At 41.3% G+C, this 19393-nt stretch overlaps 1 protein-coding gene across 1 annotated transcript in view; it reads left to right on the top strand.

Moving 5' to 3' along the window:
- Positions 1-5584: 5584 nt before the first annotated feature.
- sorcs1 (sortilin-related VPS10 domain containing receptor 1) overlaps positions 5585-19393 on the top strand; it is a 193823-nt gene continuing 180014 nt past the window's right edge. Inside the window, exon 1 of the mRNA XM_014411966.3 lies at positions 5585-6455. Within this exon, the coding sequence (XP_014267452.3) occupies positions 5763-6455 (693 nt within the window). The 5' untranslated portion in view covers positions 5585-5762. The remainder of the gene's footprint in view (positions 6456-19393) is intronic.

The following is a 19393-nucleotide window of genomic DNA, read 5'->3' on the forward strand; positions in this document are numbered from 1 at the left end:
ATGTTTCATTGTCAATGATGCAGACAGAACTTGAGGCCTAAGGTAACACATAAAAAGAAAGCAGCAGAAAAATGGAGCAAAGTCTGAACCTCAAACTGTATTTTGTTATTTATTTGAAGCTTAGCTAGTTTGGTTAGCACACTACAGACACACACACCTGATAATTACATGTACTAGAATTTCCTTCACTGAGACACAAACGTTTGGATGTTGTGCAGAGCGAGTGGAGTGGAACGAGCTGCAGAGCACGGTGGAGTTTAGGTGTGACTACACCTAAACTGCAATTAGCCAAGTTTAGGTGCAGTCACAACTGTCAAAGTAGCTCTGCTGCTAACTTTCAGCTTTACCAGTATCTACGCAGATGATTGACCTGCTTTTAAATCAGAATGAGTTTGTGTTACTTTTATTGATCTTATTCCTTACTCAAATATTCTAATTTTAATGATTCTTTTTCTTAACTCTTCTCATGTCTCCCTATGTTTTTATTTATTTTAATTATCTTAATTGTACAGCACCTTGGTTAACGGTTGTTGTTTTAAATGTGCTATATAAAGAAATTCGACTTTGACTTTGATTACCTCGGTGGCAGTTAAATAAGTTGCGGTTCATGTCCCATCTAGGTCAGGTTAATACAATATAACCTACTTGGTTAGGAGAACAAGAACGGCCCGATTAAGCACACGCCCGACTTGACTAAATCATTCAGAGGAGCTGAGGTGGGATAGGCTCAATCAGTCAGCTGATCTCAGTCTGACTGAACTGCGAGCTGCCTGCTGACGATCAGATTAAAGGCAAACAGATTCTATACCAAGCAGAACTTCCCAGAGAAGATACCTGCTGATGTCTGTGTTGGTCCAAAACTCCTGGAGGATTCAATGGCACTTATTATGACACTCGTGTAAATCTACACAAAATAGAACTGAGGCTTTGATTTCCTAAAATCTATGTGGTCACCAGTGGCCCAACTTTATTTAACCACACGCTAAAATAGCAGATTTTCATAAGCTACACGATGTTGCTCTATCAAATGAAGTATTATACACTTTGGTATTACAGTTTTCTGTTAAAAGCTTTCCTGTTTGGGTGTTCGTTAATTGGTGGACGTTAATTGAACCCTTCCTCTACTCTTAACCGTAGGTGGGTTTCCAGTGACACGGTGGGTGTTAAAAGGTTTTTTTTCTCTCCTCAGATCAAATATTCTGAAGCAAAGAAAAGGACAAAAGTGTAACTGTCAAACACTTACACTCTGCACTGTGTAAGTGCAAAGACCATTTGAGTAGTTCCACTTGCCTCTGGAAAGGCTTAAAGGCTCTCAGTCATGCTCATTTTACTATGTTAGATTTTTTTGAAGCCCTGCGGTAAATTCCCTGCCCTCATTTTTCACACAAGAACACTTTTCTCTGATTTCTGAAACTCACCACCTTGTTGTGCATTCATAGTCCAAAGGGATGCACACAAATCAGACAGCCCAGGCCTGCATATTGCCTTTTGCAACATCCTCAAAAATCCATCTCTGCTATTGGCAGGGCATCGATTCCCTGTGAATGGATGGTGAGTCCAGACAGGGACAGGAGATGATGTGGTGTGAGACGGTTACAATGCACGCGCACGCACGCACGCACACAAACGGGTTGATAAGTGTCTGCTAGCCATGTGGGCCCTGCCCATTGCAGCACCATTAATCCAGTACAATATGTCTGCCTAATGCTGTGTGCCATGAAGAAAGGCAGCACTTATCATCTTTAACGTCTCTGGTAGAACATGGCTGGGGAGGATCGGTCACAAAAAAAGCAGAGAGGGTAATTTAAAGGGCCATTTCATCCATATTACCAAAGAACAATATTGAGGGTGAACAGTGAAGTGCAGGAAAATCACGTGTATAGCTTAACCAGAGTAATACAGAATATTTCAGGTCGATACTACAATTGATGTCTGTGATTTAAAAAAAAAAGATTTGGCGTGTTCAAAACAAATAGGATTATACAATATTCATATTAACCCCTTTAATGTGTGTTGTTTTAAGGGGACATTTGCTCTCTGGCACACAAGCTGTGCCGTCACAACACTGTTTCCTCATTACCTTAAAATAAGCTTGTGCTGCAATTTATTGTTACATGGGTTTAGTTTATTCTCGCTGTTGACGTCGCTCTCCATGACTTCAGTTATGGAAAGGTGAGACTGGTATGCTCTCACGTAGAAATGATTTTTGGTGAGATTCAGGTGAGAAAAATATAGGTGCATTCATTATGAAACAACTTGTGCAGACTTCTTTTAAAGACAGAAATTTTCCGTAATGCTAAACTTCAGACAGGAGTCTCACCAAACAGCTAGGCAGTTCTTGAGGATTTCAGAAGAGGTAAAGAGGCAACCAACACTCCAAAAGGCTCATCGAGCCTGACCGCCTTCAGGCATTTCTCAGAACATTCAGAACGTGCAGAGTTTGACTGTTAAGTCACTGGTGCAGGTTAGCAGTGCAAACTGGCTTCTTTTCTGCTTGTCATGAACCTCCAGCCCTATTGCCATGGAGCAGTGGTGTATTTTTCTTGGCAGTGGCACCTATCACTTAGGAGACGACTGCAGTCAGTTGTGCTGATGTCAGAGTTTGGATGGAGTCCATGCCAATCCCAGCCAGGCTGATGGGGCAGAGATGTACAGGCTTGTAGGACTGTGTATTTGTACCGGCACTCACTTCCATAGTGGAATCACTGTCAGTATCTTCTCTCTGTAAGTGCTCTCTGGTTTGTTTTTGCCCATCTTGCTTTCAGCTTTGTGTTAATATTTAAAATGCCTGTTTTTAAATGTGGTATTAAAAGAAGTGTGTATCTGTATATCTGTAGATATGAAACATTCAGCCAGTTTGTTAACACGGTCTATGCGGACAAGCAATTGAAAAGTAATGTAAGTAGTGTAAGGGATTACTTCTTTTTTTTAAAGGTAATATGTAAATAAAAGTCAGACACTGATGCCAACATAAAAACCCATGATGCTGAAATAAACAAAAAAATTTTTTTTCCTGTATTTTGGGGACTATTTCTTTTAACCACGACCGCTCCATATTCTGATTCTTATTGTGAGTATTGTTTTTAGAGCTAGCCGAGGTTATGAACGGGTTACATCTCAGTATATAGACACAGCCTTTGTGGTCAGTTATGCTGGACAACGTGAAACAAGACTGTTTCAGTGACACAAACTCTAAACTCTAAACTCACGGTGACTCTATGACACAGACAACAACAAGAACATAATGACTGGAGGTTTCTGACAGAAAATGAGCTGAGGGGCTCTACCAGCTCTTAAATAAACAGACAGAGAAATACGACCTCCAAGAAGTTGGGAAGCTGCGCAAAATGTAAATAAAAGCAGAATTGAGTGGTATGCAAATTTCACAGTATGACACAGAAAACACATTAAGGCCGTTTAAAATGAGACATTTTACTATTTCCTGAAAAATATGAGCTCATTGTAAATTTGATGGCAGCAACATGTCTCAAAAACTTTGGGATGGGGCCAAAAAAGGCCGGAGAAGGAAGTGGGGCCGAAAAGAAACAGCTGGAGAAACATTTTGAAATTAATTAGGTTAATCGGCAACTGTTCGATTAAATGATGGGCTCTTAAAGGAGCATCTTATAGAACCAGTTTCCCTGTAGTAAAGATGGACAGCTGCAACAGACTGCAAATGTAGACATTTTTGGGATAACATTCCTTAACGTAAAAATCTTTGATTATGTCTTCAAAATATCATCCAAGGATTCAGAGAATGTGGAGAAATCTCTGTGCGCAAAGGAAAAGGCTGAAAATCAATATTGGATCCGTGTGATCTTCAGGCCCAGACATGATTCTGTCACGGAAATCACTGCATGAACACCTCCAGAAATCACGGCAGTCCCGACCTTTCATCATCTGACAACATTTTGAGCATCATGAAACCAAAGATATGACAAAAAAGACCAAGGACAACATTGCTGTCCCTAAACTCCAGCAGGAGATCTTCTCAGGTCCCCGATGTTTACAGATGATTGTTAAAAGAAGAGGGGATGCTACACAGTGGTACGTGGTCCTGTCACTGTTACTGTCATCAAATTCAAAATTAGCCAATATTTTTAATCAAAAATTTAGTATTTTCTGAGTTTAATAGAAAATAAAGTGGAGATGGAAATGAATCAAATGAGTTTCTTTAAGCCTGGTTTATTGGCAAAGTGCATTAAACTGTGAGTGCAGGGATCATCTAACGAGGATAGCTTCTTGTAACTAACCATGAAAACTTCAGGATCAGGACCTTGGAGAGTGCTGCAGGATACATTTTCCCACCGTCTCTGAAGGTTATAGCGAGCTAAGTGGATTGTTTATCGGGTTTAATAACCCCATGAGCAACAATATAACAGTAAATGCAAACAAATAAAAACAAATATAGCTTTAGACAGTTTAGGAAGTCTAAAATCATCATCTGATATGACACTGTTAAATGGCTTGATTATGGTTCAAAGCTCGGAGAAATGAGATGATTTGCTCTCAGGAAACAGTGAAGGTGGCTCTGAATGAGCAGCACTGCACTGTTATCACCCCAGATGGGTCCTTATCAACAGAAGACTCTTTTCAAACCCAGTGAGTTTATATTCAGCAGCTTTTTCAGAGCACGTGACACAAATATGTTGGGAGGAAGCGTTTCTCTACACAGGAGTGTTGTTTGGCAATACTTCAATGAGCCTTTACACTTTAATCTGTCGCCTTTAGATATTTTTCCTTGTGGTAAAATTATCACATCTCCAGGCACAATCTGTCCATTTTATTCCCTCATGGCTGTAAAATAGAAAGCAGCCAGCTGTTGTAGTAGTCTGTGGCCATTTGTATAGCCTTTGTGCTACTAAGTGCTCATCCTTCAGTTATTAGGCACAGAGAACTGCAGGGTCAGATAGAAATGAATGTCCAGCCTTGTCCCACTCGCCCCCTGTTGCCTGACACTAAACCATACCCGATGTCTCCCAGAGCATTTAAATACTCATGACTCAGTCCACACTGAGCTTCCCCGCAGCTGGACTGGTGCGCACAGTAAACGCAAACACATCCTGGAGGGGTGAGAGATGTATGAAGAGATGCAAAGTGTAAAAATCTCATGTTCCCGCGTGGGCTGCTAAATTCTTTATTGCTGTTTAATAAGTCATGGAATATGTCATCCGTGACAGTGCGCTTAATTGGAAACATATTAATACGTTCCAATTACCCGAAGTTCCCGCTGAGACCCGAAAGGGCCCGATCCAAACAAGTTCATCACAGGTAAAATAACTCCGTTTCATTTGCTAAATTAAGAAATGTGCTTCCCCGGAGGGAGGTTGGTGATAAAATCAGCAACAGGAGAGAGGAGAAAAAAACAAGCTGCAGCAGCTTCCTCTAAAAATGTGGCTGTGAGGAGAAATAAAAGAGCAGCAGAACAAAATGACTGTATCACTGACTGCTTTAATTATAGGCTGCCATATGCTGGCAAATAACAAATATGGAGAAAGACAGTCGCAACATTATCCTTCCATCTCTCAGTCTGGATCTCTCAGCTCCTCCCCCATGCGCGCGCGGCTTCATTTGATCAAATCCTTCAACTTGGACCACTTAGGCTCAGCCGCACTTTTTACAACACTGCATTTGGGCAACGCCACAACTTGCAGCAGTTCCTCTTCCAGAGCCGAGCACCAGTTTACACCCCGAAAATCAAGGGAGGACAGTCGAGGGGGAAAGGACATCCAGCACCCACGGCATCCTGCGCACCGCCCGCGATGAACGGGGAGGTCATATTTTGCCCAAAGTGGCACCGCGCGTTTTGGTTTCTGCTTTTCGCGGTGCCCTGCTTCCTTCACGCCGGCGAGGCTGAGATAACTTGCCGCTCATGCCAGCCTGGAAGTAAGTGGCTCGGACAGGAATTACTGCTGAAATTTCACACGAGCGAGTCCGCAACAGGGTTCAGGGGACAAGTTTTTGGGAACAGTGAGCGGAGATTCGGGGCCGCGAGTGCGGAAACTCCGCGGCTCAGTTGCGCAGCTGGGTCCGCTGAATGCGCTCGAGCTCGGGTGGAATACCCGGAGACGAGCCTCAAACGGAATACACGAGATCTGCGCGCAAAAGGCGAACTCGGCCAGAGCGAGTTTACGCAGATGAAAGTTTCCAACGTGTCGGCGAGTGGCCAGAAGAAGAACGGCCGTGTCGAAGGTGTGAGGAGGCGCGCCAGGAGGAACAGCCACGGGGACAAAGTCGGATCCTCCCGTTCGGCCCAGAATCAGGATCGGGGAGAGGCCACGGGCACGGTGGCTGGGCGCAGAGTGGCGCGCTCTGAATTGCGCTGGAGCGGAGAGGAGCGGAGAGCCGCCGGTCCGAGACAGGAGGAGCTAAAACTTAACAGTTCGACGTTCGCTTTGACCGGAGATTCGTCTCACAACCAGGCTATGGTGCACTGGTCCGGGCAGAACAGCAGCGTAAGTGATTCACTGTGTCAGCTTAAAGCATCACTGGTCATATGCACGAAATCACAGCAGAGACAAGTGTGCGCGTAGGCTGGTCGCCATCAGGTGGGCACACCGGCCTCAGGACAACCAACGGAGTCTCCGCTGCTTAAAGTGTGTGTGTGTGTGTGTGTGTGTGTGTGTGTGAGGGAGAGAGAGAGAGAGAGAGAGAGAGAGAGAGAGAGAGAGAGAGAGAGAGAGTACAGATCCCCACTTCTTAATTAAACTGTCAGGTCCACATAGCGCTTTGGGGACTAAGTAAAGCGCTATACAAATACAGGCCATTCACATATGTAATAATCTACACATTTCCACACATTTCATGGTTTAAATGAAGGATCTGAAATGTATAGAACACAAGTCAGGAGTCCTAGCCCATCATTTCCACAGGAATCTTTTAACTCATGGTATTTGAATCTCATATCAGGCCTAAATGTGCACGTGGTTTTGGTCTGGTGGGCAAAGAATGACCCCTTGAAGAAGGTACAGAGACGGGTTGGGGTGGGAGTCCAGGGGCTTTATCTCAGGAACTTCTGCAGTCTGAGCAACTCAACTGATGTCGGGATAAAGTTGTTCGTTTTGAGCATCTGTGGCCAGAGGGCAGGATTTTTAGGTAGTGCAGCAGGTTGTGGGAGAGGTGAAGCAACTTGAGCCTCCCTCTTTTCTCTACTGCTGACAGGTTTCCTGAGACACGCCAGTAAAAGGAACTGCAAAGTCGACAGTTGCATTTGCTCGTGGGCCCTTTCTTTTAATGGCAGGACTGAGGAGATTAGGTTTGACGGTGTTGCAGGTCACGGCTGGAGTTCCTCATGAGGCAGGAGGAAGAAACTGCAAGTGCACCTGTAACAGGCTGCTTAATTATTGCTTCACTTCTCCAAGTTTAATATGAGGATGGAGCATATTTACAGAGCACATGACCAGCAAAGCTTCTGTGTCAAGTCTCAAATAAGGTGTCAGATGTTTCAGGGCATCCAGAGTAAAAAGTGTGTTTGTGGTTAGACCCCATTCCAAGATCTAAATTAAATACATATTTTTTAAAGTGTCTCAATCAGAATATTGTATTTTTTCCTGTCTCCTCTTTGCCTCACACGAGACAACAATTGCAAAAACAAAAATGACATATTTTCATAGCATAGGGCTAGGACACCTCGCAGGTTTTGAGGGTTAGCAGTGGGGCTGAGTTTAGCTGGACAGTGTTAGAGACTATTTATTTTGTGTGATAAAAAACAACAACAAATGATTGCATAGAAAAAGTGGAATTCCTTAAATGCAGTTCTTTTAGGATTTGCACTAAAGTGTTGGTATTGGCCTGCTTTTCTTGCATGGGCAAAATATTTACAGATAGTGGTATTAATACCTCAAAGTTTACATACTTTTTTATAATTATTATGAACATTTCTCTGTTTTTTAACCGTAACATCAATTTAAAGTGAAATCAGTTACCAGAAAAAGAGAGAAAGCTCCTCTAGACCAGAAAAAAAGGTTATTGATCAAAATGATTTCAGGTGTTGATGTCAGCTCAGAATTTCACAGCTGCAACTGTAACATTTTTAGGGTTGCATTTTTTTTAATTATTCATGAGAAAGCGTTATAATGTCTCTTGATTCCAAAATATTCCTTTTCACACTAATGCGAGGGAAACCAAAACACTCACATAGTTACTGGATTTTTGATGTTTTTTCTGGAATAATGACTGAAGACATATTTTTAAAAAGGTTATTATTTTTTATGACATCCTAATGGAAACATTGGCTTATAATTTCTGCACTGCTTTTGGTATTGAAACTTTGGTCGAGACACACTTTGGCTTTTCTTTTGTTGTGTCACCAGGATGAAGAGTGTGTCTTAATTTTGTGGGTGTTTCCACATCGTGGCCGTTGTCCAGGTGATGACGATGTCAAACGTGTCCTTTGCCTCGGTTCAGCTCTTAGAGCAGGTTCACACTCGTCGCACTCGTGGAATTTTAAGCCATTCACTTAACGGCGACTGAATGTAATTGGACTAGAATTAGCGTTCGGGTCCAGCTGATGATGCTGGATCCCAACACTCAGAGTATCTGGAGAATGTGGTGTGAGTCTACTCGGACATGAGCTGGCAGTGGATGTGTCATTCCTTGCCGTGTCGTCCACATTTTATCGGAAGCTGCCTTTTATGCAGCATTTTTGCTCCCTCTGTAGAGGGAACAAGCAGTGGGTGTAGGAGGAGGAAAAGAGCTCAACACTTTGTCTCGGCTCGAATCTACGCACGAATCAAAACCTATACAAATCATGCTTTATCTTAGCGTAAACGCTTTTTAAAAAAATAATTGCTTGAAACTTTAATTAACATCACGAGATGCGAAGAGAGACTTTGGGAAGCTTAATGAAAAAAATCACTAGAGCACAGTTCAAATATATTCATCTGCTGTGAGCACTGATATCTCAACAAGGCTGCTTGTTCTTCTTCAGAGTCAAAACATAATTAGCCTCGACTGGAAGGCAATAAAACATAGAAAGTATTTTCCCCTCTCTCAATTCCAAATGTCCAAGTCCAACTGCTCCACACTGCACAGCTCGGTGTTACACCCACACCACTTAGGCCTGTCTGTAACCAAACCAATTACAGTCAAACACGTATCACCGGCTCCCATGGCCTGCACTTTGCTTTGGACTGAAATCCCATCCTGTGCCTCGGGTGTTTCTGTGGGCTTGACAAACTAGTGTAGCTCATGACACAAAATGACCGTACAGTGGAGACGAGGGAGGAAAAAATCTTGAGAATGTCAGAAACGGTTTGGATTTTTTCCTCCTGTTTTTCATTTCTGCTGCTCTGCTTCCATCAACTTGCGTTCACCCTCAAAAACCAAACAGTCATTACTATTTAGCAGCCCTATTTGGTTTTGTGATATGAATAGACTTGTGTGACTGTGAAACAATTTGCCCCTATTCTTTCAGCCGATGCAGACGACGAACTCGAGAACATCCTGCATTAAATATGTCGAGTTGTTGCTATAAGCAGGAACAGATGTGCTTGGTCTTTACAATCGGAGCCACTTTATAAATAAACAGATGAGTCAACGGCATGCCACGGAGCCAAAGTGAAAGGGATACAGATAAGGGCTCTGATGCTCTTAATATTTAACCTTTAAGGCATTTTGGCTCATCCCTCAGATGTCCCAGATTACTGAAAGCTTGTATGTCAGGCTGGATTGGAGGTTGTAATTATGACTCATGAAACATTGGCCACAGGAGTCACGTTAGCCTCAAACAACAAACAAAGGAAAACACGCTTGCACGCATACCCCCGGCATCAAAACGAAAGTAATAAAAAGGCAGTCTGGACACGTGTATTCTACGTTACGCCCATGATTTGTACTTTTATCATACACTTATGTCCAGCTTCAATAAAAATCCAGGACTCAAGTTTTTTGGTCACATGCCCAAAGTTTAACTTCTAAAACTTCTCCCTCTCCCAGAGAATGGCCCCAGTGTTTATCAAGGGCATGATTTGTCATTCTGTTGGACTTTTCTCTTTTTTTGTGCTTGTCAATCCTTTTCTTTGTGTCTGTCTCTTTTACTTCCTTGCACTCTCCAGAAAGACATTTGACAGCACAGAGAGCTGCTGTGAACTTGCTGTGTTGAGCTGTGTAGGTGGACAGCACCGCACTGTAGTAATGGCATGGCAAGATCTAAAGACGGTGTCACTGAGAATCCGTCAATACTCATATGTGTCATTCACAAGTAGTGCAATCAAACAGGCGAAGGAGGCTGTGAATTAAAAGTCTTTCTCATTCATTTCCAGTAAAACGTAAAAAATGTAACTGCCATACTGTAAGTGTTGATTCAATTTGAGCTAAGTGCTAACAGTAGAGGACAGGACAAACATTTTTTTCCCCACTGCTCCGTCAGCATTCGATCATTTCAACACAACAAATTTGGCTGTCGGATTAGCTTTAAGTTTGTATAACGAACGAGAACAAAAAAATTTAGGATTACCATCTTACAGTTTAACAGCTGCTATGATCTACGTCTCCAAACCGACCAATATGCAGGATCAAATTAAACTGGCACTTGTGAGAATTAAAAAAATAAACCTAAAACAGATGAAGGTTAAATATGCAAAACAAAATATCTGTGAGGAATGAAGGAAATCTAGTTTTGTAACTCCAAACTTTGACCTGAGCTCCTCCGATTTGGGTCTTTTCTTTATAACTTTAAAAACACGCCCGTTTCATTTCAACTTGATTACTTTCTGACTCTTCATTGTCTTGCCGTCTGCTACAGGATTTATTTTTAATGTTGTAGTGTTTGCTTTTAGTTCACTAAATGGATTAGTGAAGACTTGCGTCTTGAGCTTTGATGTATTCTCTTCCTCTTGGGAACCCTGAGCAGATGCATTTGGTTGTTTTAAGGTCTACGTAGAGCTCAGAGTGGATTCAGCCAAAACTTTTGAACAGTTTATACCTCCCCATGTGATTTTATAGACTTGGCATATCGTGTACTTAAAATGCATTCTGTGGTGTTGAATGACAAGTATAAAGGTTATTATTGTGGTTATTAAGGTTACGGTTATAGGGTTAGTGGGTCATTTATAGCATACGATGATCAAAAAACCACAAAACAGCTCAGCAGTAGTGTAGTGGTAAAACCTGCCACATTTAATGATACCAGGCTTCCAGTCTGCAGGCTGTATCATCACTGACAAGTCTGTGGTCCTACCCATGAAACAGCCAAGCTTAATTGATGGAAGTTATCCCCTTAAAAGAGAAGAACTGAGAACTGGTTGTTGTCGAGAACCATTGCCAGTAGTCCAATGTCTTGGAATTATTCGTCTGTCTGCCCTTTGAGCTGCTTATCGGTCGTTGTACTGGCACAACAATCAGCTGATTTCAGTTCATATGTTGGAGGAGGAAAATAGCAGCGCAGTCTGCAGCGTGGACATAACTTTGCTTTTGGTTTTCATCATCTTTGTGTTCTGCTAAGAGAAAGATCATATGTGTTCTTACAAGGATAGAGATTTATGTTGGTGTGTGGAGCCGTAGCCTGTAGGTTTACATTGTTAAATGGTAATTATGTAATCACCAGACACTGTGTTTCAGATCATTTTACACTGTAACATGAAAGTAATGTAACGAGTAGTATAAGGAACTACTTTCTCCTTGGAGTAATTAGTATTTGTGTATTATGTGTAATAATTAGTTTTTTGAGTAACAACCACGACACTGATCACATCACAGTGGGCAAAAATCTCCCACATTCACACACATCTACCCACAGAGCATACAGTTAATTTCCATTAATATAAAGTCTTTGATATGATGCTTAAAGATGATGGAGACTCAAAGAGAAGCTGATGAGAACCGAGTGAGAATCAATAATGAATCAAATGATAAGTGATAATATAATATTGATTATGTAACTGAAATCGCTGCATTCTTATCAATCCCCCGTTGTCTCCTTTTGTAGCCCTGCACCACTTTCAGCTCTACTCAGTTTTTCACCTGTTTTCCTTAATATTTTTGAGTGTTTCATTATTTGTACATTTACTTTATTTATTTTGTGGAATATTTGTAGATTAGATCACAGAGTTGAAAAGAACGATTTAAATCACAAGAGTGGTCTTTATAATAAAAGCTCATTTGAGGCACCATAAGGGCCAGTGAAATGGTTAAGTGCTACAGTGTTTCTGCATCACTGTTCAAACTGCCAACTGTTTTCAACTGACATCTACAAGTAATACAGATAGAGAGCGGCAGATCTAACTGATCAAATACTGACTGTGTTCTTGGTACTGGCAGGAGCAGCATTGAAATTCTATGAAAAAAGGTTACAGGTAAAGAGCAGAGTCACTTTGGGACTGGTGGCATATTGCTCAGATGGATGTAAGACATGCACCGCCACAGCATTATTTACATTATGAAATGTCAGGCATTAAGTACCTTGGTCTGTCACTCAGAGGGAGGCTGACATATTGCCTGTCAGCCTCAGACGTTTGCTTTTGAGCTTGCAGAGACATAGGACAAGCCCTGTGGGAACGTACCTAATAAAAGCAAACAGAAGCAGGTAAATTATGAAATGAAACCCCGTAGAGACGACGCAGCGTGCCGTTTTTTTTCCTCTCATACAAACAGAAAAGTAACGCATCATAAGATTTTGTCACCAATTAATGAGGAGTCGATCATGTGACACTCTTTGAAGAGTTGTGAGAAGCTCACTCACATATGCTGTCTCAGCTGACAGTCTCACACCATCTCCAGAGGTGTTGAGAGAATCTATTTGTGCATGCGTTCCCATAGCCGTAGCAACACCCAGTTTACCGCAGACCCCAGATCTGTTTTACCAAAGTCACGTCTCTGCCGGTTCTCTTGACACCACCGAGCCTTTGCCGTTTGCTCATTTTCAGACATTTGAGGACTGTCGACACCGCGTGGAGTTGTGAGACGAGCAGTAGATGGAAAACATTCACAACCGGCTCATCAGACATGTCGTTTAGAACAGATATGCCACGTTAAAAGGAACCGTGAAGAAGGGAAAACTGGTGTGGTTAGAGGGCAATACGGCTCATCTGTTTTTTACAATCCTGTTTTGTTGCCTTGCAACATATTAAGTCGCAAGTATAAAAGCCTATTCTTGAAAGTGCACTAAAGGTTTTAAAATTTATCTGTCATAAAAGTTTGGAATGCATTTGCTCGCAGTGCAGCCTCAGGGACAGTAATGGCTGTCTCTTTAATTGGTCGCCAACTTTGATCCTGAATGAAATATCACAGCTTGTATGACATGAACTTTTAAACCAGAATTCATGGTGCCCTGATAATTAATCTCAATGACTTTGGTGATATAATAGCTGTAATCTAACGCCACTGTTGAACGTTTTAGCTGTTAGCAAAATTACTGGACAAACTGTCTTGATGCACGCTCAATCATCCAGGTCGATAGATCCCAAAATGTTGAGTCTGTTCATGTGGATGTAGCATTCTATGATCAAGGAACTGACCTCACAGCTCACTTTTCATTCAGTGGGCTAGTTTCAGTCATTGTGCAAATGTACTGTTTGTAAGGTTGACGAAACATTTCTCCCACAAAAAACGTTATGTCCAGATGAACAGAATCAACCTTTTGGTATTGGACAAACTGCTATAACATTTTGTATCCACAGAATAATAAAGACTGACTCTATATTTTTTCTCTAATTGTACCTGGAAAATTCTCAAAATCAAATTCAAAGAAAATCTGTTTTCATAAGAAAAGAATAGCACAAAATACACCATCAGGTCAGTCATTACAACCGCTCTAAACTGCACACAATGACCAATTTTGGAGTAAAGTTTAGCAACATGTTAACACTTTTAATATTCCTCAATCCCAATCGCGTCAACACACACACACACACACACACACACACACACACACACACACACACTCGCTCTGTGACAAGCATACAAATTGTAGTAGCTATTACCTGCTAATTACACATACCTACTAACTGTGCAGCAACAGAGTAAACAATACAAATATGGTAAAAAAGTCCAGTTCAGTGACTTGAATCCAATCAAACCGTATCAAACAGCTTCCAGCAGCATCGCTCTGTGCTCCTGACTTTAAGCCTTGACAAATTGATAAATTCAGAAAAAGATCACAGCTGTTATGAAGGGGAAATTAGCCGCAGAGCAATTTTTGCGGAAAACTGTAAACATGTTTGTTTCTGTGCCAAAGTTGACCTGGGACACTATGGTGACTGTTTCTGTTTTTGGAGGAGACTTGAGTGGACGTGTAGGTGATGTAATCCACCCGAGTGGATTACATCTTATGCAGAAGGAGCAAGCTGAAAGAGATATTATACTGTACAGTGGTCAGAATGTAGCTTAGCAGCATTGGATGGTAATCTGCAGAATGACTTTGGAAATCACGAAGATTAAGCGAGTGAAGGCAGACACAAGAATTAAGTGGTGGAAGCTGAAGAAGGATCTGGGTGGAGGGGGAGATACCAGATAGCTGTGACAGTACGGCTGGAGTAGTGAGGAAACCTTAGAAGGTGTTTGGTGTCCTGACAGAGGAAGGAGGAAAAGGAGACTTAGTGGGGAAACGAGGAAGTACAGAAAAGCATTCAAGGTAAGAGATTAGCAAAGAAGAAGCGGAACAGTCGGGTTAGAAAGTAGACCAGTGTGCTATGGGCAGGGTGAGATGAAGGCAGATGATCTGCTGTGATGACCCCCCAAAGGGAGGAAGACGAAGGAGATGAATACCCTTCTTATAACAACAACATTTAATACAACAGAAATAAACTACAACAGTCACTTTAGACATATCACTCAATAAGAGTGAGTTATTGTCACATTTCTTTCAAGGTAAATGTTTGTTTTTTTAAATGTGACAGGTCACCCAGACCCCCCACCAAGTGAAAAATCACAAGTATGAATCCTAAAACATGATAAGAGCTACAATGAAACAAACGTTGCTTAAAAGAATCCTGAAGAAGGGAAGTAAGAAACCTGAAAATAACCTTTACGTTTGTGCTTTCATTAATTAAACTGAATGTTTTTAAAGCTTATTTCCACCATTTCTCACTGTCATGTCTCTAGTTTCCATTCTTCACTTGACCCTTACTAACATGTTTTCAGGTGTACACGCTGTATCTTCAGATGCCTTAAAAAACTTCAATCAATTTCTTATGTAACACTGTTAAAAATGCTGTTTTTATAGATGTTTTCTTGGCTTCTTCCTGACAGTGAAGTCGAGGCAGTGGCTCAACTGTTTCACAGGTATAACAGCGCGTCTTCCAAATAGTCACTTTAAGGTTCGCCAAGTAATTAACCTACAAATGCCTTTATTTCTGTTTGTTGACAAGAGAAATGTATAAAACTTGTTGAAATAGATTTTTTTCATCAAGAAATATAAAAGTACAGTTTATGAGCTGTCGTTTGAGAACTTGTATTCTGTACATTAATGTGTTTTTGGAGCAAATAAAGTCACAGATGTTTTAACAAAATCCAGATGATTATTAGTAGAACCTGATACAGGATTTTAAAACCAATGCTGATCTTTGATGATTTAAAAATGAGATATTCCGATATATTGGCTGATGTGTTCAGTGTTCTTTCAGGCACTAAATATGCACAGTTTTTCCTAAATTTTGTCAGGTATATTTATTTATTTACTCATTTACCTTTTGCTTGAGCCTGCTCAGATCAGCTAGTTGTTGTTGCTAACAGAGAGTTAGAGAGTGACCTCTGCTGATAAATGATGCAACAGCAGCTCGCATAGCAGAATTGAACGGCGTTTCTCCGATGCCTTCTCTTTTTTGGTTTACTAGTCGCTGTAAATGCTGATACCCATAGATCGGAAATTAATTAATATCGATCGCATCGCTGTTCAAATCAAATCAAATTCAAATTTTATTTGTCACATACACAACCATACACAGTACGACATGTGGTGAAATGCTTATTGCTGTGCAATGCCCAACCATTAAATGACAGTAAGAATTGACCTATTGCCAGATTACTACAAAATTTACAGATTTTAACTTTTACAGTAAAAGAATGTGCAAATAAACAGTGTGTGAGTCCAGTCCTACACCTGGTTCAAAGACCGAATAGCCCGGGGGTAGAAGCTCCTCCTCTTTCTCTCTGTTTTGGCCTTAAGGGACCGGAAGCGCTTCCCAGACCTCAACAGTGAGAAGAGTCCGTTGTTGGGATGAGAGAGGTCCATCATAATCTTCCTGGCTTTAGTCGTGCACCGCTTGGTGTAGATGGACAGCAGGTCAGGAATAATTTCATTATTCGTTTTAACTGGTTTCCTTATTGTAAAATATTTGGGTAAAAATCGAGTCCAATAAATATATGCCTCGAATTACTAGCTATACATTATACATGATAGGTTTACATCATCCTACACACTTGAGTCATGAGTGTGTCCATGAGCGACTTACCCTTTAATATGACATCTTTTTAAGTTGATTTGGTCACATTTGATATTTGTACACAGCCAGTTCTCTGTTTCATGTGCTTTTATTCTCCTTAATCTGTATCCATGTCTGTTTCTTTCTGTTTATTTTACTCACATGCACCCGGTGTCTTGGCCAGACTCTTCCTGCGTAATGCTGCAATTACAGTGTGAGCTTCCAAATCAGGTTGTGAGCATCCAAATTTAATGCGAGTGGAGTCTAATCTGTGTGCTTTCAGACCTGTTACTTAGCACATCCTGCTGAGAGGAAGCATGAAAGACACATCGAAACAACAACCGAAGCTGCTGTGTGGGCTAAGCGATCCTTCGGGTACGTGCCTGGGAGTGATCAGGAAGGGGGGACGTTGTCACGCTCCGCTGAACAGCGTTTACTTGCCATCAAGCTGCACATGCTTATAAACAAACTAGGTTCCTAGTCCCTCTGTCTTTCTACGAGCAAAATCCCAAGTGAGCCCACACAAATAAGTCCTTATTTCTTTCAGTCTGAAGTCATATGGTGTAAACTCAGTCTCTTGAGTACTCTGTCTTCCTGCAGGCAAGCTCCCTCTTCACAAAATATATACATTTTGTAGATAATGTGGGATATTGGGACACTGTCAGCCAAGCTTGCGAGGCCCTTATGAACAGACACTTTATTTAATAAGTACTCTCAGGAGATCCTGAGAGTATTACTCCTACAATCCTTTAGTTTTGAACCATGTACGGTTCACACTCAATTTGTGACCCTCTGACTTTGCAGAAAGTGGGTAAATTTATACACAGCACAGAGTACTGAGGATCTCATACAGGTAGCTGATTGTTCAGTTTCTTCCTTTTATATTGACTGTGAAATTATCAATTGATTCTGTTTTTTTTTTTTAATTGACCCATTGCATAATTGTCTTTAATGGCAAGCAAGGAAACAGTAGAAATTCATCAATTTAAGCCACAGTATCGAGTTAAGATGAACGTTAAAGTCTTTAAAGACTAAAATTCCAAAGTAATCTGTAAGCTACTCTCTACATTAAGCTGAAAAAACTAAGAGCATCAAAAGCATCTTTACATTAGTGGAAGATTCCTGCTAAAATAATGTGACATCACCTCAAACTCACAGTTCCCAGAAGTGTAGCGCACCTTCCCAAAGTCACACCACAACCTTAGGCAAGAGCACCTGGCTGCAGCCACTGTGGAGCTCCACAGTATGCTTTTCTTTCCCCTCCAGCTTTATTTCAAAAGGAACAATGACAACAAACATAATACATGGAGGAGGCAATGTACATTTGTAGTGCAAAATAATAATAAAGTGGGAGAGTATGTGTAATTCAACAAATAAGATAGAGAGAAAGATTAAAAGGGAGAAAAAAAATAGAAAATTAACTTTAAAAAGAAAGCGAGCGATACAGTGACATTGAATAATGAAAGAAAGACATTAAAAATATTACAAATATTGATGGTTTTTAAAGCTTTCTTGTTGGGAGAGGAACAAATTGTATGGTTAGGGTTCCATGTTGGGTATTTTGGCTGTTTTAATGCATTATTTGAGGCCACGGGTCGGATTCGAACCCGGGCCAGCCGCTCTCAGCCATGCGACATCTATATGAATGACTCTGTCCCAGCCTTTACGATCCGCTTTCGCGGTTTCCACTGTATCACGTGTTTCCACCTACTGTGGATCTCCACAGTGGCTGCAGCCAGACCCTTCTCAACTTAGCGGGAAGGTTAGCATACCGCAAGCTAGCTCTTTCACTCTGTGAGAAGCCTATAGTCTGTACTGTGCTAAGTGGATTGGCTCTTTGTTTTAGCTCACTGGCATTGATGTTTTAACTAAATCCTGTAAACGTATGTAAGAGCAATATTTCCCTCTGCTTCTAATCTTAAAGTCAGTTCATTGGACTCCTACAGTGTAGGCTAACTCAATTAAAATCATTGTTTCCAACTTAAAGGACAAATGGACCAAACTGTCGATTTGTTTTTTGTCTTTACATGATCTTTTTAACTGATTTATGTTTCAGCTTAAGTGTGTATTTATCAGCCAAATGACAGGGCAAGTAGTGTAAGAGTGTGAGAAATAAGGACAACGTAATTAATGAGTCCCAGCAACGTTACGTATTAGCTCAGGAAAAAGAATGGCCTTTGTGGGAATGACTTGAATGTCTCAGTATGTCTCTGTATGTTCACTTACTTAATCATTTCCTGATAGTTCAGAAATAAAGGGATCATTTCTGAAACTGGTTCAGTTCAGCTGGGTTGCCTAACATGTCTGACACAGTAGTGCCATAGAGTGTGAGATTTTATAGCAATAAAAGATTTCATTAAAGATTTGTTAGCCTTGTCATAATGAAACCCGTTATTAAACCCAAAACCTGCAAGCCTTGGCCTTGACTCGTTGCAAATGCCTCTATGTGCACCTTTGTGATACAACACATGTATTTTTTTAACACAATGCCATTTCTCATCAGTGCACTCACTTTTCTGCTGCTGCTGGCGACAGTACTGCAGCTGCCCCACTGCCCCCGTGATGTGATTGACACTTTGATGTGAATGACGGTGATGGAAGTGATGGGTGTACGGGAAAGAAGAGCTCTGCACACTATTAGGAGAGCATTGAAGCGTGGCTTAAAGGCTGAGCTGCGAGGTGGAGCTCACTTACAGATCTGATTTTGTCTGGACATTTGTGGAAGTTGTTGAAGCAAATGTAATTTATGCAGCACACAGAGTGTATTAAGCAGGAGCAAGGAGTTTAAATTACTTTGGGATATCTGAAAAAGTTCAGCTTTAGAGATTTAGCAGATACCCTCCAAGTGCAGATTTGCTCTCTGGCACAAACATTCAATCTGTGGTCGTGGTGTTTATATATTACGCACTTCCTTTGAAACCTCTTCCCCAACATAGCAATTCAGATTGACAAGGGTGATTCTTGCAGCTATTGCAAGGCAGCCAAGAGGCTGCGGTCCCATCTCACTCGCTGATCAGCTCGAGAATTGCACGGGA

The sequence above is a fragment of the Maylandia zebra genome, linkage group LG6 (genome assembly GCF_041146795.1).
Source record: "Maylandia zebra isolate NMK-2024a linkage group LG6, Mzebra_GT3a, whole genome shotgun sequence".
Lineage (NCBI taxonomy): Eukaryota > Metazoa > Chordata > Actinopteri > Cichliformes > Cichlidae > Maylandia > Maylandia zebra.